The 24816-nt window shown below is 49.1% G+C and overlaps 1 protein-coding gene across 1 annotated transcript in view; it reads right to left on the bottom strand.

Moving 5' to 3' along the window:
* Nucleotides 1–7299: 7299 nt before the first annotated feature.
* TREH (trehalase) overlaps nucleotides 7300–24816 on the bottom strand; it is a 77033-nt gene continuing 59516 nt past the window's right edge. Inside the window, exons 14-17 of the mRNA XM_077250466.1 lie at nucleotides 23373–23484; nucleotides 22909–23021; nucleotides 9031–9084; nucleotides 7300–8227 (exon numbers count right to left, since the gene is read on the bottom strand). Coding sequence (XP_077106581.1) covers nucleotides 8087–8227; nucleotides 9031–9084; nucleotides 22909–23021; nucleotides 23373–23484 — 420 coding nt within the window. The 3' untranslated portion in view covers nucleotides 7300–8086. The remainder of the gene's footprint in view (nucleotides 8228–9030; nucleotides 9085–22908; nucleotides 23022–23372; nucleotides 23485–24816) is intronic.

Genomic DNA, 24816 nt, shown 5'->3' with positions numbered 1-24816 from the left:
CTAAAATACTCACAGTATTAGAGCTATGGGTCAGCAAGTCCTACTTGTATAAATGCATAAAACCATAGCTAGCAAAATATAACATAATGGATATAGGCTATTAACCTCTTATTGTGTACTTACTGGGTGTATGGAGTCCGTGCCGTGTCCCTCCACCCGACGCGCGTTTTGTCCGCACTTCTTCAGGGGGCTGTTCATATTATGGCTATCCAAAATACAGTGTGGACTATCGACCTGGTGAGGGGCCACAGGCATGTTCGGCAACAAAAAATGGGGTACTGGTGTCTGGACTCTCGGACTCAAGGAGTTTGGTAACTCTGATAAGGGCCACACTCCCCCGCCCGTTGATCCCGGGAAAACTTGTGGGCTTCCGCTGAATCCACTGGGACACCAAGGACTACCCCCCATTGACAGAATGACTATAAAAATGGACTATGCAACAGGGTACCTGGAGGTTGTTCCACTGAGAAACTCCTCCACCAGGAGCATAGCCCAATAGCAATTTCATATTTTCTCCTGCACAAGCCTGACAAAAGAGATCCCGATGGACCAAGGAACGCCGTTCATGTCCAGCATAATGAGAAAGTTGTGTAAGGCTCAGAACGTCAGTGTACCATCCACAGTAGCACGGCCTGGTGGAAAGGTTCAATAAGACCTTGAAGTCCATGCTTAAGAAGGTCATAGGAAAGGATGGCTAAGGCTGGGATTGCTTACTTCCATACTTGCATTTCTCTATTAGGGAAGTTCCACAGGCCTCTACTAGGTTCTCACTATTTGAGTTGTTATAGGGATGGCACCTTCAGGGGCCTCTGGATATTGCGAAGGAGACCTGGGAAGCAGAGGTTACACCCCACCAAAGTATCATCAAGCATGTGGCCCAGATGCAAGACAGGATCACGAGGGTGATCTTGATCATGATGGAGAGCCTCCTTCAAGCACAAGAGGCCCAGGCAAGGGTCTACAATTGGTCGATGGGGCTGAGAACATTTAGCCCTGGAGACCAGGTGTTCGTGTTGATCCCCATGGTCGAAAGTGAATTTCTGGCCACATGAAGTAGTCGAAAAGCTGAGTGACGTCAACTACAAGGTCCACCAGCCTGGGAGAAGAAAGTCATATCGGGTGTACCACATTAACCTGCTTAAACCTTGGTGAGACATGGAACTTGTAGAAGCTACGTGCCTGGAGGCCAATCCGGAAGCAAAGGTTAAGGTTGCCACAGTGGCAGAGACACTGTCACTGGCCTGGAAACAACAGTTCCGAGAACTGCATTAGTGGAACCAGGACCTGTTTTCGGAGTTGCCAGGATGTAAGCAGGTTATGGAGCATGATGTCCTGATGGAACCAAATATGCGGGTGAACCAAAAGCAGTATAGAATCCCAGGAGCCCACTGCAAGGTGATTTCAAAAGAGGTGAGGAGAATGTAGAGCCTGGGTGTCATAGAGGAGTCAAAGAGTTTCTGATCCAGCCCCATTGTCCTTGTGCCAAAGCCTGATGGAAAGTGGCATTTCTGTAATGACTACAGCAAACACAATGAGGTGTTCTAATTTGACGCATATACATTGTCCCCGCGTCGACAAACTCATTAAGAAGCTAGGATCAGCCAGATAGGTCCAGGCTCCAGGGTGGTGCTCTAACAAAAGGGTACTGGCAAATTCCCCTCTCTCAAAGTGCCAAGGAGAATATGGCTTTCTCTACACCTGATGGGTGCTTCCAGTATACCAGAATGCCGTTTGGGCTGCAAAGAGCCCCAGTTACCTTTCAGAAAGCCATGGATCGGATCCTAGCCCCTCAAAAAAGTATGCCGCAGCTTACCTCAACGATGTTTAAATATTCAGCCTGGATTGGGGAAGTCATCTGCCGAAGGTCCAGGAGGTACTGGATGCACTGAGTAATGCAGGGTTTACTATAAATCCAAAGAAGGGTGCCATGGGGAAAAAGGGGGCAAAATACTTGGGCTACATCATTGGAACAGGTGAAATAAAGTCACAAGTGAATAAGGTGGAGGCAATCCAAAATTGTCCGCCACCGATCTCCAAGAAGCAGGTTCGGGTGCTTCTGGGAATTGTGAGATACTATCCGCGGTTTATCCTGAATTTCGCCATGATAGCCACACTCCTGACAAACCGTCTTACGGGCACGAAGACATCGATGGCAAAATGGTCTCCTGAAGCAGATAAAGCGTTCCAAGAGTTGAAGCTCGGCCTGTGTAAGCAGCCGGTCTTGATCGCACCTGACTTAAGTAGAGAATTCGTGGTCCAGACACGTCGGGTTGGGAGCAGAGTTGTCCCAGGAAGTAAACTGGGAGGATCATCCAGTCCTGTATTTAAGTAGGAAACTCTCCTCCTGTGATAAACACTATGCTATTGTAGAGAAAGAATGCTTAGCCATCAAATGGGCAACTGACATCATGAGGTACTACTTGTTAGGCCAGAAGTTAAATTAAAGGGTTAATTCACGGGAAAAACTGGAGTGGGCTCCCGCGTCACCAAACCTGCGCCCCCTGGCGGCATGAACTCATCTGAACTCTGTAGCGTGGGAAAGTTTCGAAATATTTTCCTACGCTACAGAGTTCATATGAGTTCATGCCGCCAGGGGGTGCAGCTTTGTTGACGGCACCGCTAGTCACCCTGCATTTCATTCATTCCCCAGTCATTTACAGCCGGGGGCAGCCGCATTAGCAGCCCTCCCGAATTTATATTATTTAACCCCTTGAGATGGATTTACAGCATGGGACTTGACTGTACCGAGGACAGGCATGGGATATTGTTGCTTTTTTATTTTGGAATTTTTTACAGGAGAACGAGGGCTTTGTTTGGATTGAGCGTGCAATAAAGATATTAAAACCCTGTGTGTTTCATTTGAGCTCATTGGCTCAGCCAGGGGGGATTTGAATCCCATGCCACTCATTGGCTGAGCGCCAGGCATAGTTCCGATGCTGGCGCCGCTCATCTCCCGGCTGCGTTGCCGCTGACTTCCCTGCGGCGGGAGATGAGCCGCTGATCTCCAGACGGAATAGCGGTGCCGTTTTTGTCACAGTTTCCGGTTGCGGTGGATTGTGCGATAGCGACACAATCGCCGGAAGCTGTGACAAAGTCGATTGGCAATTACATATTAGATTATTGAAAAAAAAAAGGGAAAAAAAATGGCGTGGGCTCCGCGCAATTTTCTGTGCCAGAGCGGGAAAGCCGACGGCTGGGGGCCAATATTTGTAGCCTGGGAAGGGGGTAATACCCATGGCCCCTTTCCAGGCTATAAATATCAGCCCGCAGCTGCCTGCGTAGCCTTTACTGGCTATTAAAATAGAGGAACCCCCCCACAAAAAAATTACGTGGGGTCCCCCTATATTTTATAGCCAGAAAGGCTACGCAAACAGCTGCGGGCTGATATTCATAGCCTAGAGAGGGGCCATGGATATTTTCCCCCTGGCTACATATACCAGCCCGCAGCCGCCCCAGAAATGGCGCATCTGTAAGCAGGGGTGGATTAAGGGTAGCCAGGGCCCTGGGCTGTTCAGACACTGTGGGTCCCCCGGTCATGTGACGGGGTCATCATATACCTGAACCAGATTATTCCAGAAAAATAGTTGCTGTTTGAAACTATAACCTGTAAAACATCCATTGATCTAGTCAATTTACCCTTCAGTTAGGAAGAAAAAAAAACAAAATACAATACTATCACCAAAGGGGCCTGTATTCACAGGAGATCTGCACTTAGTATGCAGTGTCTGTGTAGAGGTAATACAGTGATCACCGGTGACATTGCACACAGGACCTCTGTATATAGTATACAGTGTATAGTGTCAGTGTATAGGTAACACTGACTCACCAGTGACGTCTCTAGGTGAAGTCCTTCATCTTTCATCCAGCACAGACCGCCATCACTTCATCCAGCCAGGACTCGTCTCTGCAGGAAATAACACAGTTATCTCGAGCTCCGCTTGCAGAACACATTACTTAGTTTTTCCCAACTTCTACATTACACCACATGAAGAAAAAGAGGCAACATAGTGTCACTCTGCACAGTAACAGGATCGCCCCCCCCCATTTAAAACAGTATACTCAAAAAACAAAATAAATACATCACTGCAGTAATAATATCCCTTAATTAGCCCCTATGGTAGTAATAATATTCCCCATCCTGGCCCCGTGTATCTCATTCCTGGCTCCAGCCATATGTTCTCCCATCCTGCCCTCATGAGTATCCATTCTTCCCCATAAGATCTCCCCATCCTGCTCCATCAGTCTCCATTGTATCCATCCTGCCCCATGATCCTGCACGATCTGTCTCCAATCCTGCCCCATGTCTTTCATTCTGCCCCGTGTCTCCAATCATGCCCCGTATCTACATTCTGCCCATGTCTCCAATCCTGCCCCATCTGTCTCCAGTCCTGCCCCCAGTGTGTCCAACATCTCTGCCCCCAATGTGTCCAGCATCTCTGCCTCCAGTGTCCAGCAGCTCTGCCCCCAATGTGTCCAGCATCCTGCCCCCAATGTCCAGCATCTCTGCCCCCAGTGTCCAGCATCTCTGCCCCCAATGTGTCCAGTATCCTGCCCCCAGTGTGTCCAGCATATTGCCCCCAGTGTGTCCAGCAATCTGCCCCAGTGTCTCCAGCATATTGCCCCCAGTGTGTCCAGCATTCTGCCCCAGTGTGTCCAGCATCCTGCCCCCAGTGTGTCCAGCATCCTGCCCCCAGTGTGTCCAGCATCCTGCCCCCAGTGTGTCCAGCATCCTGCCCCCAGTGTGTACAGCATCCTGCCCCCAGAGTGTCCAGCATCCTGCCCCCAGAGTGTCCAGCATCCTGCCCCCAGAGTGTCCAGCATATTGCCCCTAGTGTGTCCAGCATCCTGCCCCCAGTGTGTCCAGCATCCTGCCCCCAGTGTGTCCAGCATCCTGCCCCCAGTGTGTCCAGCATCCTGCCCCCAGTGTATCCAGCATCCTGCCCCCAGTTTGTCCAGCATCCTGCCCCCAGTGTCTCCAGCATATTGCCCCCAGTGTCTCCAGCATATTGCCCCCAGCATTCTGCTCCCAGTGCTGTCAGCATTCTGCCCCAGTGTGTCCAGCATATTGCCCCCAGTGTGTCCAGCATATTGCCCCCAGTGTGTCCAGCATCTCTGCCCCATGTCCAGCATATTGCCCCCAGTGTGTCCAGCATCTCTGCCCCCAGTGTCCAGCATATTGCCCCCAGTGTCTCCAGCATATTGCCCCCAGTGTCTCCAGTATATTGCACCCAGTGTGTCCAGCATCCTGCCCCCAGTGTGTCCAGCATATTGCCGTCAGTGTTTCCAGCCCATTGCCCCCAGTGTGTCCAGCATATTGCCCCCAGTGTGTCCAGCATATTGCCCCAGTGTGTCCAGCGTATTGCCCCCAGTGTCTCCAGCATTCTGCCCCAGTGTGTCCAGCATATTGCCCCCAGTGTGTCCAGCATCCTGCCCCCAGTGTGTTTAGCATATTGCCCCCAGTGTGTCCAGCATATTGCCCCCAGAGTGTCCAGCATATTGCCCCCAGTGTGTCCAGCATCTCTGCCCCCAGTGTCCAGCATTCTGGCCCGGGCCCCCCGGATTGCTCCTTCGGTGAAGCTCCCTCCAGCAGAGCGCACTTGCCAGCAACTGACAATGACATGAGATGCCGGTGACGTGCGCGCTGTGGCTGACGTCAGCTGCCAGCCTCCAATTGGCTGGTGGCTGTTAACTATTGACGTGCGGGCGCGCGCCCGCAAGTCAATAGCGTTAAACTGCCGCAGTGCTGGTAGGGGCCCAGTGAGCACATGAGACGGGGCCCGATGCGGGCCCCCTCTGCCCACTGGGCCCATACGCCAGTCAGGGCAGTAATGCCCTGATGGCGGCAGTCAATCTGAGCAGTTGCCCAGGGCCCTCCCACACCACTGGGCCCTGGGCTACTGCCCAGATTGACCTCATTATAATCCGCCACTGTCAGCGCCGCTGATCTCCCAATGGAATAGCTGTGCGGCTTTTATCACAGCTTCCTGCTGCGGTGGATTGTGGTAGCGACACAATCGTTGGAAGTTGTAACAGAGGCGATTGGTAATTATATACTAGATGTCTCACTGACATACGGAGAAAAAAAAATCGTATCCTCGCATTGTATACAGATGACATATGGTGCACTGTTCAAGAACATTTCTGTGTATCTTGGCCATAAAAAACTTACAGATTTTTTTTTTTTTTATACGTTGTGTGTGATGCTGGCCTTAAGCCCAGACTATTCTATCAGGTGTGCAGCGCAGAGGTCCTAGTCGACCCAGACTAGGTGTGTATGAAATGTAACTGTGTTCCTTTCTTATGTTGTTGGAGTACTCAGGTTTCATTGTTAGTAAAAAAAAAAGTAGTTCCTTGACAAAATTGTCTAGTTCCTGAGCTGTGTCTGGTAGCTTATCTGGTTCAGGTACAAAGTATAACGATGGCGTAAAGCAGGGCTCCACTTACAATAACCCAGTGCAACATTTGATAGTAGCAGAAATTTACGCTCTTTTTAGTGCGCCGGTTCATTTTGCTCCAGTCTGCAACAAAAGCCGGATTCTTCATACCCCAAACAGCTATTCATTTTATACCACTTAAATCCGCAGCCTGACCATCATATCAAGATAGGAGTTTCTCTAATGTGCCCAGTCAATAATGTAGATATTAATTCACTCATTGTTTGCTGCATTTTGCCATTATCTGCACAGTTCCATCCTCTGCACTAGGTGACCAGAGATGTAGCCGGATCACTCATCATTACCCGTCGGGACGGGAAGTCTCTCTATACATTATATATATATATATATATATATATATATATATATATATATAATATATATATCTATATAAGACTCCCATCATGGCCATCATTGGAATGTACAGCGAAACCCACCACGGAAGGCGCTGAGTGGTCCGGCTAGTTACATCACCAGCACCTAGTGCAGAGGAGGATGAGAACTGTGCAGATAATGGCAGAATGCAGCCAGCAGTCTGTGAATGAACCGCTCTAGAGTGTACACATTAGCAAGGAACCAAAACGGAGTCCTCGCTGCTGAGCCGAAAAGAAGAAAATCGTCTCTCAGATGGAAGTCCTCTCGCACGGCTTAAGACCGATACATCTCCTTGCTGATTTCGTCTTGTCAACTCCAACTTCAGTTGAAGCGTCTCAGGGATTCTTCTCCCTACTATACAAGCTATGGGGGGGTCTGGGAAGTGTTATGGGATGGTGGGGGTTGGGACCCCTGTACAATTGCTCCTTTTACTATTGCTGCCTTGAATGATACACAGTTTCTGATATAAACACTTAGTACAGCTTCCATATTGGTGTTGACTTTTTATTTATCGAAAATATATTAAAATACAAATAATTCATTTGCACTGAAACGTATAGTAAAAAAAGAAATACAATTACAGCCACGTGAGGTCCCAATTGTGTAAACTCTGCCAATGCGTTACTGAATGAGCCATTTCTAGGTGTATTGGTATAAGAAGGTGTGCCTTTACACACACACTGATCCCAGGTTTAAGCCATTGGAAATGTAACTATTCTACAGAATTTAGGACCCTTTCCCATGCAAATGTCAACGAATAGATAGAAGGGGGCTGGCTCAGCTATGTAAATGAGTAGTCAGCCTGCCCCCTCTACAGAGCACAGTTGACGGGCTCAGCCCAGGAAAAGCCCCACTGCGCTGACTACACCACAATAGGTCGGGGCTGCCGGGGCAAAGCTCCGAAAGTGACAAATCAGTGCAACTTTGCCGATCAGTGCATTAGAAAGATATATGAAGTTACACCAGGAACACATGGAAACAGCAGGTTTGTTTTAAGTGAATAACCAACCCCTTTACTAGAAAATATGATGAAAGAGCATAAATGACAAATAAGACCATGGAAAATGGTACTGTAGTGTTGATTTTTTTTACATCTTCTCGACAGATTTTGTAGGTGGGGGATGTACAAGGGGCTGTTTTATAATTCCTATTGTGCTATACTGATGCTTTACATGATTGTACAGAGTGGACAATGAAAAATATACAGGCAGAAAAAGGAGAAAAAAAAAGTAGACAATTACGTGAATTAGTCTATTGAAAGTAGTAAACTGGGGTGTTCACACCCAAAGAGTGATGAGGAATAAAGGCAACATAGAAACGATGCCGGAGTAGGAGGTGCTGATGGCCGAGCTGGTCAGGCGAGATCTGTAGAGGTCCAGCAGCTGCATGATCACTCCATTGGTCCATCCAAAGCCCAGCTGCAGAGAAGGAGGAGAGCGTACGGTGAGAGGACTGGTATCAAAGTGCCCCTGACAGCCACGTGCTCACAATGAGCTGGGGATTCATGGCGGCCGGTATTGGCCAACAGTATACATGCATTTAAAAAAGCATTCCCTCCATGGCCATAATGCCCCATCTACAACAAAGGCATGGAGTTGTGATCGAGATCTCTCATTCTATGGAGGAACAATTTGTGGCTAATTTGCGGAGTTCTGAGTGGTGGGGCTATCATCAATCAGAAATGTACCACGGATTCTGTAGATTGGTAATGTCTGCCCACTGTGCGACATCCCCTTAAAGGAATCTGTCACCAACTTTCTGCTACCTCATTTGAGAGCAGCACAATGTATAAAGAGACCCCAATTCCAGCGATGTGTCACTTAGTTTACTGGGAGCAGATGTATTGACACAGAGTTCTTAGTTGCAACATGTAGCAGAGCTCAGAAAGATGTCCGAGCCCACACTACAGCTCTTTCTGTACATTGTCTATTGACAGTGAGCTGCTTATGAGAGGAGGGGGCGTGGTCAGACCAGAGTTCATGGAAGCTATAGTCCTGGCAGCGATAATCTCCTGGTGATAAAACCTTCATTATCTGGAAACAACAACACGCAGTATAATAAATGACACATCGCTGAAATCAGTGCCTCAGCCCCTACCTCATGCTGTCCTCAGATTACATAGCAAAAATTTGCTGACATATTCCCTTTAAGAAAAACTAAGTTACTCTGTACCAAGTTTATAGTTTTTTTTTATTTCTTGTTAATCATCTGGTCATCTTACCTGTACTTCATATTCCCCTCCGCCACCTGGTTTACCATCACCTTCAACATTATACTGAGGAAAGACAAGGAAAGCAACAGTCAGCACAATGTGGTGTCAGGACAATCATCCATGGATCCAGCACCATGTACTGCGGCGTTCACGTCGGATTAATTATTGTCCAAATAGTTTATTGGGGATTTAGTTTAAAAAAAATAAAAAGTTCAACATAAAGACGATTCCTGTGTGTAACCAGTTTAACATCCCAAAGTTAGGCTCCAAGACTATTAAAGGGGTTGTGTGGCCTTAGGGCCCTGCGCTCAGTGGGGCCCACCCAGAGCTACAGCTACTCCTAACTATGCGGTGCATGCTGATATAGTTAAGCCCTACAGGAGTGCAGAGAGGCATGATCTCATTGCATTAACGCTCTCCTTTCTGTAGACCGCAGGCTGCTTTAAACCAGCAGTCTACGGAACTGGTGGAGATGTCCTGTGCGTGCTCCGGGACTGTGACATCAGCGCGTTGGTCCACCCGCACTCTGACAGAGGACTCGTTAGGACTGAGGATTACATGACGATATGATGATTTTTATTTTGATCAAAACTTGTTGTGGAACTGTGAGGGCATGACAGTATTTTGGGACCATTAAACAAAGTAGGAGCTAATTTGGGGCAATTAAGTATAGAAGAGCTGTCTGCCCATCATACTGTGTATAGGGGAGTGGAGGGCCATCATACGATACGATACGATACCATAATTTCCCACGGGATCAATAAAGTGTATCACAGCAGCACAACTTAAATCATAAAAATCATAAAATGAATTACTTAATTGACATGACAGTGGAGTTGACAGAAGAACATTATACATTATACATTAGAATAGGACATATTGTGTATAGGAGAGCCGAGGGCCCATCATACTGTGTATAGGGGAGCTGAGGGCCCATCATACTGTGTATAGGGGAGCCGAGGGCCCATCATACTGTGTATAGGGGAGCTGAGGGCCCATCATACTGTGTATAGGAGAGCCGAGGGCCCATCATACTGTGTATAGGGGAGCTGAGGGCCCATCATACTGTGTATAGGGGAGCCGAGGGCCCATCATACTGTGTATAGGGGAGCTGAGGGCCCATCATACTGTGTATAGGAGAGCCGAGGGCCCATCATACTGTGTATAGGGGAGCTGAGGGCCCATCATACTGTGTATAGGGGAGCTGAGGGCCCATCATACTGTGTATAGGAGAGCCGAGGGCCCATCATACTGTGTATAGGGGAGCCAAGGGCCATCATATTGTGTATAGGGGAGCCGAGGGCCCATCATACTGTGTATAGGAGAGCCGAGGGCCCATCATACTGTGTATAGGGGAGCCGAGGGCCCATCATACTGTGTATAGGGGAGCTGAGGGCCCATCATACTGTGTATAGGGGAGCCGAGGGCCCATCATACTGTGTATAGGGGAGCCGAGGGCCCATCATACTGTATATAGGGGAGCCGAGGGCCCATCATACTATGTATAGTGGAGTCGAGGGCCCATCATACTGTGTATAGTGGAGCCGAGGGCCCATCATGCTATGTATAGGGGAGCTGATGGCCCATCATACTGTGTGTAGGGGAGCCGAGGGCCCATCATACTATGTATAGGGGAGCCGATGGACTATCATACTGTGTATAGGGGAGCCGAGGGCCCATTATACTATGTATAGGGGAGCCGACGGCCCATCATACTGTGTATAAGGGAGCCAAGGGCCCATCATACTACGTATAGTGGAGCCAAGGGCCCATCATACTATGTATAGTGGAGCCGAGGGCCCATCATGCTATGTATAGGGGAGCTGGCGGCCCATCATACTGTGTATAGGGGAGCCGAGGGCCCATTATACTGTGTATAGGGGAGTCAACGGCCCATCATACAGTGTATAAGGGAGCCAAGGGCCCATCATACTATGTATAAGGGAGCCGACGGCCCATCATACTATGTATAGGGGAGCCGAGGGCCATCATATTGTGAATAGGAGAGCCGAGGGCCATCATACTGTGTATAGGGGAGCCGAGGGCTCATCATACTGTGTATAGGGGAGGTGAGGGCCCATCATACTGTGTATAGGGGAACAGACGGCCCATCATACTGTGTATAGGGGAGGCGAGGGCCCATCATACTGTGTATAGGGGAGCCGAGGGCCATCATATTGTGTATAGGAGAGCCGAGGGCCCATCATACTGTGTATAGGGGAGCCAAGGGCCCATCATACTGTGTATAGCGGTGCCAAGGGCCATCATATTGTGTATAGGACAGTCAAGGGCCCATCATACTGTGTATAGGGGAGCCGAGGGCCCATCATACTATGTATAGTGGAGCCGAGGGCCCATCATACTGTGTATAGTGGAGCCGAGGGCCCATCATACTTTGCATAGGGGAGCCGAGGGCCCATCATACTTTGCATAGGGGAGACGAGGGCCCATCATACTGTATATAGGAGAGCTGAGGGCCCATCATACTGTGTATAGGGGAGCCAAGGGCCCATTATACTGTATATAGGGGAGCTGAGGGCCCATCATACTGTGTATAGGGGAGCTGAGGGCCCATCATACTGTATATAGGGGAGCCAAGGGCCCATCATACTGTATATAGGGGAGCTGAGGGCCCATCATACTGTGTATAGGGGAGCTGTAGATCCAACATACTGCGTATAGAGGAATTGTACATGGGGGACTCGGGACATTAAATGTTAAGTGGAAGTATTGCTATAGGGGCACAGGTTATTATGACAGTCAACGGTGCACATGGGACTTTATTATTTTCTAGGGGCAAATTTTGGACACTTATCTAGGGCACCTGCAGAGGGCATTAATATTTTCTAGGGGGAAATTTTACCATCTAGAGGGCATTTGGCTTTGTAAGTGGTAGAGCGATGGCCATTTTCATGTGAGGTCGCAGTGATGCGTATTATGTGGGGGGCACAGTGGTGGGCATCATTATGTGGGGCACTGAAAGGAGCAGTTATTGTACCACACAGTAGGTGCAGTAATAGGGACACATATGACAGCAGCAGCTCAGTATTGGGGTATCAGCAGGATGAGGAGTTTGTGCAGGTTGGAAATAGATGGGGACTGTGCAAAAAATGAGAGAAGTGAAATGTGTCTCTGTTTTTCAAAGGAACTTTATTAAATTTTGTATTTAACCGGGAAGGGTAAACAAGGGAGGGAAGGATGGGAGGGAGGGATATGAGGATAGGGAAAGACCCCTATACAATAGGGGAGACAAGCAGACATTTAAATCAGTAGAATTTCACATGGTAAATGTAGCATAAAAGTAATACTTTAGAATGGGTTAAGTAAAATATGCGTAGACCAGACTAATATATGTAGCTCTCTAAACTATATAATAACGGATGATTATATCAACTTTAAAGGTGCAGTAGGCTATGAAATAACTAAGTTAGTTTAGGCCAGCAGCTGAATTTGTAACTAAAACTGCATAATAAAAAGAGTAACATCGCTTAATAAATCTTGCAAAAATTTGGTAACCAAAGTTTGCGTAGCTGAGGGAAAAAAAATGAAAGCTTGTCAAGGTAGGACCATCATTGATGGTCCACAGACTTATTGGGCAACAAGTTCGGTTCAATCACATGTTGTGATCTGGACTATACAAAGAGAAGAGAAACATTCAAGGGTTTAGTTTGGGTTTGAAAGTAGGGTCAGAAGTAGATCCGGGATGTCCTATACCCGCACGGTTTAGAAAGTCCATCGCCTCTGCTGGAGAAGTAAAAGTACGCCATTTTGCCGCGAAGAGGAATCTTAGACTAGAGAAATGGTGCCAGTTATATTGCATTCCAGCCTGTTGCAGTCTATTGGTGGCGAACTGAAACAGTTTACGTTTTTGCATAGTGTCCTTGCACAGATCCCTGTACAAGGACAAGTGTCCATACTGAGACGAGAGAAACCTTGGCTCCCTTGCGGCGACTAGCAGCGAGTCTCTTAGCCAATTGGGGTATAGTGAGACGATGACATCCCGGCAGTATTAGGCGGGAGAAAGGGAGGTCTCCGTATCCTAAATGCTTTCACTATTAGGTTTTTACCTTTAGTCTCGGGGAGCATGTAAGATATCATAGATGAAATATATTTTTCTAACTGAAGTTTCCCCACCGATTCCGGGATACCACGGACTTTCAAGTTGTTTTTTCTTTTGTAATTTTCAAAATCAGTTAATTTGGCCCTGAAGGAGTCTATATCGTTTTTTAGATTGACCAGGGGATCTGGACGTGCAGGCTCGCCCTCCGCATTATTACAAAACGCCAACCTTTGGTGTTTGCTTGGAGAGAAGGATTTATTCGGGATGTTGGGGGAATCATCAGAGGTCGTGCTGACATTAGAGAATGGGGCACCGTCAATTTGCGAAAAAACTTCTCTGAATAGTTTTTTGAATATTTTTTCAGATGACCTAGTTCCCTTTAGCTCCATAGATGACAGAAGAGCCTTACACAGGTTGACCATGAATTTCATAGAGGGATACTTGTCAGAGGCCACAATTTTATCAATTGGGGAGTAATTAGGGACCTCAGTACAAGGCTGTTCCTGCTCCATGTCGCTCACATCTGAGGTTTTCGATATGTCATCTGAACCACTTAAGTCTTCCATATCACTGGACTCCTCTGAGCACCCCTCTAAATCTGTTAACGCCTCATTGTCACAGTCATCCATAAGATCATTATAATCACGGTCAGAGGAAGCTGAAGAAACTGTGTGATTGTCTGATTGTGCACCCCTCTCTACCAAAGATGTCATAGAAAGGTCAGGGGTCAAGTAAGGGTTATCAGAGTCAAGCTGTTCTTTGAGTTTCTCTTCAAGCCTTGTGGCGATAGATTTAATAAGTGATTTGGGCAGCAAAGCAGTAAGTTCTGCTATTTTTGCAAATGAAGTGGATTCATCATCATGCAGATTAGGATTCCTTAATGATGATAGGCATTTATTGTAGGTGTCCATTTGGTTCATCTCCATTGCCTCCTTCCCATCATAGCTCATCAATGGGGGTGACAAGGAGCCAAAACTGTGGCTGAGTTCCTGTTTAAAATATGGCTCTGCCCCATCCCTTATAGACCTGCCCCCTTTTTGAATGTCATTCACAATACCATTATTAATATTGCTGTTTTTACTTTTATTAGGGAGCAACCTCCTCCCCTTGTTCTGGGGGGGCGATCGTCTCCCCAAGCACCCTCCTTCATAAACCGATGTATTAACAGGCGATACCTGCCGCTCCTCTGCAGATTCTCTGTCCCCTGCTGCGGCTCCCGGCGACTGGCGTCTCCTGCTCCTGTCACTTCCGGGTATGAACTCCTTCGCGTCATACCTCAGTGAGCCGCGCTGCTTCGGGTGGATCACTCCGCTGCCGGTCTGTCGCTCCGTCCATGTCCCCGCTCCTGGCTCCCACAGCGGCGCGGTGGCTGGCGCCGCTGACAAGGATCCCTGGCTCCCCCTCCTCTCCTCACCGCTCAGCGTCGCTGACTTGCCCGGCGTCGCTGACTTGACAGGCGCCGGGATTCTTGTAACAGGCACCTTCTCGCCGTCCAAAGTGTCCTTCCGCCGCAACGCTGCATCGTGGATCTCCGCGGTCCCTCTGCCTCCCCTCGATGTTCTTGCGGTCTTTATCAGAGTTGGTGCAGGGGCAGGGGACCTCGGAGCAGCTGCTGTCTGGGTGAATTTCTGTGTGCTTTGGGTCCGCAGGACCGTTGGTTTTCGGCCGGCAGCTCCTCTGCTTTGGATCACGGGACTTCTTTCTTCCCCACCAGGGGGAAGCCTGCTGCAGCCATTGTTTTTCTCCCGGGTACTCTTCTGCCCAAATGAGGGAGATTTCTTAGGTGTGCCAGCGATTTTCTTCTCCCCTCCTGATCCTGGCATGTTTATATATGTTGGGGAATATAATAGTCCAGAATTACGTAGGCTGAATTAGTAGCAATTAAGGGATTAACGGGAGCCCTGCAAAAGCACGTCCACTCCTGTCCCTTGGCAAACCACGCCCCCCAGTAGGATCGTGAAATGTGTCTTTGTTGTATTCTCTGCAGACGAGTCCTGGCTAAAGAAGTTGTCATATCGGTCTGGGCCAGATGGAAAAGCCTGGAAAAGTGAACGATTCCATCAGAAAGAACGTCCTCTGTAAGTCACCATCTATAACTGTACTGTAATCTTTTATATGTTCTGTAGGACTGATATCTACCACTGACCATATGGCGGTAATATCCATGTTGGTTTTTGCACAGTGAGTTATTTGTTTTAATTAAACTTATTTTAAGGAGTTTGTACATTATGAAATTATGCATTTTTTCCGTTAGACCATGCAAAACGTAGCAATTTTTAAAATGTAAAAAAAAAAAAAAAAAAATTACCTTAAAAATTTAAAAATGTCCTGGGAGTAGACATTGTTGTGATATACCAGTACTTAAATGCTCCCTATATTTCTACAGTCACAAATTTCGATTAAAAAGATGTCCGACTAACATCTCCAGAGCGCTGCAAGGGGCAAAGCAAACAGAGCCCTGCAAGGGGCAAAGCAAACAGAGCGCTCCAAGGGGCAAAGCAAACAGAGCGCTCCAAGGGGCAAAGCAAACAGAGCCCTGCAAGGGGCAAAGCAAACAGAGCGCTCCAAGGGGCAAAGAAAACAGAGCGCTCCAAGGGGCAAAGCAAACAGAGCGCTCCAAGGGGCAAAGCCATATTACAGAGTCATGTTGACGGCTTTTGGAGCAACCAAAGAAATGTATGGGCTAATGCTGCACATACAAGTGGATTTTATACAGAGACATAAAAAGGCTTTTCTCAGACTCCTGTGGAAAAACTTTTTTGCAGACACCATAAAGAGATACATCAGCTGTAGACACAGCTCTCTAATTCAGAGCTATATGGACTCCATAGCATAGCACCATACAATCTTTCTGCATTTGACTTTGCCATTGACTTATTCTGTGAGGACCGTGGAATAACCAATAGCAATGAGCGAACATGTTCTGATAACGTTTATCTGAGCATGCTCAGATGTTATCCGAGTATCTAGTTTGTGCTCGGATAATATATTCGGGTCCCTGCGGCTGCATGTTTTGCGGTGGTAGACAGCCACACCACATGCAAGAGATTGCCTGTGTTTTTGTAAGGAGGTGAAGCACAAGAACAGTCCGGGGGCGATTACCTTCTCGGCTCTATGCCTGGAACCATTGAGCTGTGCTACAGGTTCCCCAGGGGGCAGACTTGGAGACTGGGACAGGAAGGAAGCCGGGCAAAGCGCGGGAAAGGCACACACGCAAGGAACAGAGCAGCGCGAGCAGCAGTCAGAGCAGAGTGCAGCTGCGCTCCGGGAGAGAGAGCTCCCGGTCAGAGGACAAATACAGGGAGATTGCCCAGAAAGACTGCATCTTGTGAGTACATGAAGCGGACTCTGCTGTGACTGGAGAGAGGCGCTTTGAGACCCGTGTAGAGACATTGGCCCGTGTAGAGACTGCAACCCCCTGGTACCCACGGTATCAGTGCAGAGCCCCTGATTCCTGGTGAGAGACTTAATAATAGACTGACCATCGTTTTCCCGGGATAGGCTGTGCTGTAAAAGTTAAAGACTCAGAGCCTGTGCATATCACATTAACTCCCGAAACCCCAGGCAGCGGGCTCCTTGAGACTACTCAGCCCACGGACAACAGAGGGACGACAAGTGCCGCTGTTTCTCGGCGCCTACGTTGGAGAAGATGACCCTTGAAGCAAGTCCTCATCAGACTGATAAGTGTTCTTTTCTCAAGAAATCAGGCTTACTTCTGTTACACTGTTTGACTCCCATATTTTTGCACTGTTTTATTGCTAGCTATATTCCATTGCTTCCTCCCTGCTAGGAGAACCTGATTCCGGTTATTAAACCCCTCAACTGTTGGTCTGTCTGTTCCATGGTGACATACTCAGTACCTGCATACTATTACATTTGGCATAGTCAGCAGGATGTCACATGGTAGCGCGGACAGGGCAGACCGAGCAGCTGGGGAAGTTCCCAGGTCTAGCATTTCCCTGGGAGCCATGTTGAATAATTTGCCAAGGTTCACTGGGAACACTGTAATGCTGTGGAGTTGGACGGAGCGTATCCGGACAATGATGCGGATGCATCCCATGACACCAGCCCTAGAGGCAGAAATTGCATTGATGGCCCTGGAGGGGGAGGCGCGGGATTCTGTCATGCATAGGTCCCCCGGGAGAGAGATACCCTGGACAAAGTGCTGCGCATACTTGAGGAGACGCATGGGGACCCCACTGATGTAGGGGAACTTCGCATGTGACTGTTTCACCGGGTACAACGGGAGGGGGAGACCGTGACCCAATTCTTGAATGCCCTACAAGAGCTTCACACTGCTATCAGACGAAAGGACAGTGTAGGGGTTGGGTCAGTTGATGTGGTGCTCAGAGATCAGCTGGTGACGGGACTGCGTGACGCAATGATGAAAACAGGTGCTGCGAGAGTGCATGCAAGTAAAGCCAGACATGACTTTCTCTGAGGTTGGCAGTGAGGCGCGTGTGCGAGAACAAGAACAGGGAGCGACGAGGCTGGTGGGAAGGGTGCAGAGAGGGGAGGTAACCACCACTGCAGACAATATCCCCCAGTGGGTGGAGGACCTGAGAATGGATATTAGACAGGTCCGTGAAGAAATGGCGGCCTCCAGAAGAACTCTGGCAGAAGGGCCCGGCCCTCTGGTACGAGACAGAGAAGCTGCCCCCCGAAGAGAGGGTGAAAATACCAGGAGGAGAAGCCCTCTTTCATGCTATACTTGTGGAGAATCCGGCCACATTGCTCGATGGTGTCCCCGCTGGAGCCGACCATCCCCGCGTCCTCCTTTAAACTAGGTGGCTCTGAGCTCGAGGGGCACCACTCGGAGAGTGAAGAACAGAGGAGGAGTAGTAAAAGTCCCCACAGCCTTGTTTCCACATGCCCTCTGGTCTGGGCAGAAATCAATGGAAGAGCAGTGCGGTGCTTGATAGACACCCGCTCACAAGTGACCACCATGCCTGAGAGATATTTCCGCCGTCACTTCACAGAGGCGCTACGGCCCGAATGGGGCCCTGTGATCAAACTTATGGTGGCCAATTACTTGCCCATCCCGGTCGCAGGGGTGGTATGGATGAACATTGAGGTCTGCGGAAAAGACCTCGGGATAAGAGGAGTGGTACTGGTGGATGGAGAGGTAGCTAAAGACCATACCGTGACCCTGGGCATGAATGTGTTAAAAGACCTCAGAAGCCTGGTTTTCAGCAAGTCCCCGGATCAGTTCCTGTAACAATGGAGCGACCATACCCCCCAGAGAAGGGTCTTTCAACAACTGATACGGACCGCCCAGGTCCGGGAAGCATACAGCGACGGAAAGGAACTTGGCAAAGTCGTCGCCCCCGCCTCAGTCAATCGAGTGTTGCCCCCTGGACAGACGGTGCTTACCCTGCCTATACGAGCCGGCATCCCGCTGGAAGGGGTCGAAGTCCAAATTGAGCCCAGCAGAGCCGACCAGCTGCCGTCAAGAATATTGGTCGCGCGGTCCCTGGCTACCGTGTGGGATGGAACTGTCCTTGTGCGCTGCATAAATTTGGGGGAGACAGATACAACTTTGCCCCCTAGAAGCGAAGTCGCCCAAGTCCTAGGTCTCCCAGAAGAGTTGGCACCAACTGAGGCGGTACAGCTGACCGCAAGGCCAGAAGATCCGTGGCTGGTGACCGTCAATGCGGAGGCAGCTCCGGACCCCAGATTACTGCAAGAAGGGCGCCAGATACTGGAACGCATGAGGGCGGAGCTCTCAGGACTTACTCTGCAGCAGGTACCTCAGGTGGAAGCCGTATTGGGGAAATTTCAGGAGGCGTTCGCCAAAGACGAAGATGACTTTGGACATACCACGGCCATCACCCACGAGATACCCACCGGGGATGCGGCACCAATCCGGGAACGGTACCTCCAAATACCCCCACAGATGTACCAGGAGGTGAAGGGAATGCTGTCACACATGCTGAAGGAAGGAGTTATACGCGAGAGTCAGAGCCCGTGGGCTGCCCCTATAGTCTTGGTGAGAAAGAAAGACGGGTCCTTGCGGTTCTGTGTGGACTATCGCCAGCTCAACGCTTGCACAGTGCGGGACTCGTACCCACTACCCAGGATAGAGGAGTCCCTGACAGCACTAGGAAATGCCAGATATTTCTCCCCTGTTAGACTCGGCCAGCGGCTACTGGCAGGTGCCCATGTCTGAGCAAGACCGAGCCAAGACGGCTTTCATCCTTCCAATGAGACTGTGAGTTCGACCGGATGCCCTTTGGCCTAGCAAACGCCCCAGGAACATTTCAGTGACTCATGGAGAGATGTCTGGGAGACCTGATCTTTCAAGCCACTTTGATTTACTTGGATGATATCATCGTCTTTGCCCCCACCTTTGAGAAGCATCTGCAGAGACTAGAGCAAGTTCTGAGTCGGCTACAGAAGTATGGCTTGAAAGTGATACCCCAGAAATATCACCTCTTCCGTACCAAGATTGCATACTTGGAACACATTGTCTCCGCTGAGGGGGTGAGGCCTTCCCAGGAGAAGATCGCTGCGGTACAAGAGTGGCCAACTCCAAAAACTGTGAAAGGTGTGCGTGCGTTCCTGGGACTCACAGGATACTTTCAGACGCTTCATAAAATACTTTTCCCGCCTTGCTAATCCACTCCAGAAGTTGTTGAGGGGAGTGCCCTCTTGCGCCAAAAACAGGAACATACAAGCGTCAGGAGGAGGCATTCTTGGTTTTGAAGAAGGCTTTGACGGAGGCCCCCGTGCTGGCCTACGCTGACTTCACACAACCGTTCATCTCGCACACTGATGGGAGCCTGCAGGGCCTCGGGGCAGTACTATCGCAGATGCAGGATGGGAAAGAGCGCGCCATCGCATTCGTCAGTCGGTCTTTGCATGACTCGGAAAAGAATCCAGAAAACTACAGTTCGTTTAAGCTGGAGTTGTTGGCGCTGGTGTGGGCAATGACTGAGAAGTTCGCGGAATATCTGGCTGGCTCAGAAGTTTATGTACAGTATGCACCAATAACAATCCGTTGGCCCATCTCGAGAATGCCAAGTTAGGGGCCCTAGAACAACGTTGGGTAGCCCGAATGGCCAAGTTCCAATACAGAATTTCGTATAAAAGAGGAGCTGAGAATGTTCATGCGGATGCCCTCTCCCGAGTAATCTATCGCAAACCAGCACCCAGCCAGGATGAAGAACTGGAGGTTCCAGGTTTTGGAGAGACTGCCAGGACGGTGGCAGTGACGCGGGAAATTGAACAGGAAGAGGCCTGTGTGAATTTGCTGGAGCAGCCCCACGATGAGTGAGTCCGAGTGCAGCAGGAGGATCCGGAGCTAGCTCAGTTGAGAAGTTGGGTCGTGTCTGAACAAATGCCCAATCGGCACGAGAGGAGGTCCATGTCACCTGAAGTACTGAAGATGCTACGCCAGTCAGAGAGGCTCCAGTTGCGGGATGGTATCCTGTACCGGAAGGTATTCTTGCAAATAGAACTCAGTCTTGTATGGCAGATGGTGATTCCCTCGTCCTTGATAGATCAGGTGGCTAAGGAAGCACATGAGAAAGGAGCACACTTTGGGCCAGAAAAAACTTTCCAGTGGTTACAGCGCCTATTTTATCATCCCAACTTAAGGAACATTGTGGAGAAAGTACAGTATGTCAGCAATGCAGAAGTTGTGAGGTGGTCAAACCACCAGAACAACGAGCCCCCACAGGGACGGTGAGGTCTTCTGGCCCCATGGACCTACTGGCAATAGACTACTTTACAATTGGACCAGCACACCAAGGCTATGAACATTGTTTAGTGATGATAGACCACTTTACTAAACTTGCCGTAGTGACGCCCACGCGGGACCAGACTGCCGAGTCTGCTGCTCACGCAATTTGCAAACACTTCATACAGGTGTACGGGTGTCCCAAGCACATCCATTCTGATCAAGGGGCCTGCTTCCTCGGAAGAGTGATGGAGGAGCTGCACCAGCTGTACAAAATTGATAATTCCTGGACCACCCCTTATCATCCACAGGGGAATGGGGCTTGTGAAAGATTTAACCACACTCTGATTCAAATGCTGAGGACCCTGGAAGAGGACCAGAAGGCAAAGTGGACTGAGTCCGTCCCTGACTTGGTGTGGGCGTATGACAATCAGAAACACAGCACCACCGGATTCACCATCTACTCTTTGTTCTTTGGCCGCCCCAGGAAGGGGCTGGTAGAGCTGGAACTGGAACCCGAGGAGGACTAACCACGGATGGGGGTGTACTCCTGGGTTCAAGAACATCGTCGTCGGCTGCGGACAATTCAACGTCTAGTGCAGAACCGGCTGCAAGAATTGGAGCATCCCCAGGTAGCTCCTCAAAAGGGGACAGCCCTGTAGCCTGGAGACCGAGTCTTAGTGAGGGAAAAGCCCACGCAACAAACTAGAGTACCGGTGGGAGAAAAGGCCATACCGAGTGAAGCGGCGGCTCGGCAACGGGGGTCCCATTTATGAGGTCCAGCCCGAAATGGAAGAGGGGACTCCCACCCACACACTGCACAGGAATATGTTGCGTCCCTGTTTGTCTCGAGATCCTGAATCAGTCCAATTGGCTCCAGCGCCCCCACCAGCTGCGCCAGTGATCAATGTAGATGTGGAAGACGAGGTAGACTCCCCAATCTCTCCCAGGGAACCCAAGAACAGGGCTGGTGCCTGAAACTACCAACGTATCGGAGGAAACCTCGACTCCTCCCACCGCAGTTGACACCACCGCCCCTGCTGATTTGAGACGCTCTGAACATTCAACGGCTGGTGTACCCCCGGTTCGCTACAATCAGGATGAGTTAATCTGGCAGCAGATTGTGCAAAGACTGGAAGATTGCCAACAGGAACTCCTGAAAATCTCGCCCGTGGAATGGCGAGCAGAAAGAGGGGGGAATGTAAGGAGGTGAAGCACAAGAAGAGTCCAGTTACCTTCTCGGCTCTATGCCTGGAACCATTGAGCTGTGCTACAGGTTCCCCAGGGGGCAGACTTGGAGACTGGGACAGGAAGGAAGCAGGGCAGAGAGCGGGAAAGGCACGAGCACAAGGAACAGATCAGCGCGAGCAGCGGTCAGAGTAGGGTACAGCTGCGCTCCAAGAGAGAGAGCTCCCAGTCAGAGGACAAATACAGGGAGATTGCCCAGAAGACTGCATCTTGTGAGTACATGAAAGCGGACTCTGCTGTGACTGGAGAGGGGCGCTTTAAGACCCATGTAGAGACATAGGCCCGTGTAGAGACTGCGACCCCCTGGTACCCGCGGTATCAGTACAGAGACTGTGACCCCTGGTACCCACGGTATCAGTGCAGAGCCCCTGATTCCTTGTGAGAGACTTGATAATAGACTGACCATCGTTTTCCCGGGATAGGCTGTGCTGTAAGAGCTAAAGATTCAGAGCCTGTGCATATCACATTAACTCCCGAAACCCCAGGCAGCGGGCTCCTAGAGACTAATCAGCCCACGGACAACAGAGGGACGACAAGTGCCGCTGTTTCTCGGTGCCTACGTTGGAGAAGATGACCCTTGAAGCAAGTCCTCATCGGACTGATAAGTGTTCTTTTCTCAAGAAATCCGGCTTACTTCTGTTACACTGTTTGACTCCCATATTTTTGCACTGTTTTATTGCTAGCTATATTCCATTTCTTCCTCCCTGTGAGGAGAACCTGATTCCTGTTATTAAACCCCTCAACTGTTGGTCTGTCTGTTCCGTGCTGACATGCTCAGTACCTGCATACTATTACATTTTTGCAATCCCCGCAAGCATTGCAGCTGTCTACCGCCGCAAAACATGCAGCCGCAGGGACTCAAATATATTATCCAATGATTCTCAAACTAACAACTTACTTTTTCAAACATCGCTTTATACTTCTTATAAGCATCATAGTTGACCTTGACCCATTTTTGTGCTAAACTAAATGCAATCTCCTTTGCTTTTTTAGACTCGGTCTTCTCCAAACCTGCCAGAGATAATACAAGAATTAGAAGTCATACATAGGAGATGTGGTCATAAACCGCATTTTAATCTGTGACATGTTTGCAATTAACAATACAGTTGTATAGTGCTTCAGAGTCATTAATAAGACCCGTCACCAGGTCAAAAGGGGTCAGTTTTGCACCTATTTTATTCTTACTGCTCCCTTGAGTTTTCCCAATTTTTAGTTATTTTTTGGGGGGAAGTGAACTAAAAATTGCACAAAGAGAATCTTGCACCATTGTGAACTTGCACTTCAGCTGACAACTTTACAACAAATTTGTCATTCATCTCAGAAATTGCACATCATTTGTTTTGGATCTAAAGTGTTTCTCACCTTCAATGACCATGTGCTGTAAGGGAGGCCAGGCATTTGGAAAATCCCACTGCTGACCAGTTTCGTCTAAGGATGTTGGAAGTCCGTTCTGATAGGATAGTGCTTTACTTTTCTGGCAAAATTCATTACTACATTTTAGTTTAAATATATAGAAAATAAATGCATAAAAAAGGGTTGAACAACTCGAAAACACAATATTAGCAAGAGGTGCGCATGTCACTCATTATTTGGTTAAGGCTTTGGACACCTTTGAGATGAAAATTTTTTTTTTTAACTTGTTACAGTTAGTTACAAAAATAAAACAAAGAAAAGACAATGTGTGCATATACCCTAATGAAAAAAAATAAGTAAAAAAGCAAAAGCATTAAATAACATAGGGTATTTAGTAAACACTGTTTTTGATTTAAAAAAAAAAAAGTGCTGTCCCACCGCAGCAAGGTGTACCCAATTGTGACAGTACCTACTCTCCAATGTTAAAACCTACCTAATATGAACAGTGGCAGAGAGTCACAGGGTCCCAACTGGACACCCAGCTTTGGAGGGACTATATATGAACTGCACATGTAGCGCCCCCACTGCCGCAGGGCCGAGGGGTACCCGGCACCGGGCCTCTGAGTCTCTGCTCTGGGGTTGTCACGGTGGCTAGACCCGGTCCGTGACCCTGCTGAGGGGCGCACAGTGATAGATGTGGATGGTGGTGGTGGTGCGGTGCAGTAAATAACGAGGACACCAGGTTGCAGTCTCTTTACCTCTTTACTGAAGGCTTCTGGGTCCTCAGTCTGGAATACGGTTAGCCGGGCTGCGCAAGTCCGGCCGGTCCGATGGCACCTCCAGAGTTCCCTTCGCAGGTGGAAATCTGTGCCTTCCTTCTAGCGCTTATGTGTTGTGGTCCTCCCCTGTTGTGCTTACGGGATAGTCCCCACAACTGTTGTGTCTGTTTCTCGTGTTCCCTCACAACTCGATTCTGATGTTCTTCTTCTTCTTCTCGTCCCCCAGATCTTATGGTAGGACGCACCCGTATGACGGGAAGGCTCGGAGCTCTTCCGGGACCCTAGAGTCGCCCCTCTCCACAAGTTGCCCCCTATGTCTGCGTAGGTGATGTAGGTGAGACAGCCAGCCTATAGCTCTCTGCCCTGCCGTTGGTTTGAAGTAATGCTTAGAGCCCTGTACTTCCTCGGCATTCCGGCCACCGGTTATTTACGCCTCAGTAGGATGTTGCCTCGGTCTAACAGCACGACTCCTACTGGTATTCTCCCTGTTGCGTTGATCTCGTTTCTCACTCAGCACAATAAATCTCGCTTCTTGTCCTTTCTTAGGGCACCGCCGCTATGAAGTGCAGGCGCGGTCCCGTAGCTTTCTCTCTGTTTGCCAGGCCTCTGTCAGGATCCCACCCCTGACAGGGACCCTACCGAATCTTCCCCTACAACACCCTCTGCCACAAGGT

The sequence above is a fragment of the Ranitomeya variabilis genome, chromosome 4 (genome assembly GCF_051348905.1).
Source record: "Ranitomeya variabilis isolate aRanVar5 chromosome 4, aRanVar5.hap1, whole genome shotgun sequence".
NCBI lineage: Eukaryota > Metazoa > Chordata > Amphibia > Anura > Dendrobatidae > Ranitomeya > Ranitomeya variabilis.
The sequence above is the reverse complement of the archived record's forward strand: the minus strand, read 5'-3'. Positions and strand labels throughout refer to the sequence as shown.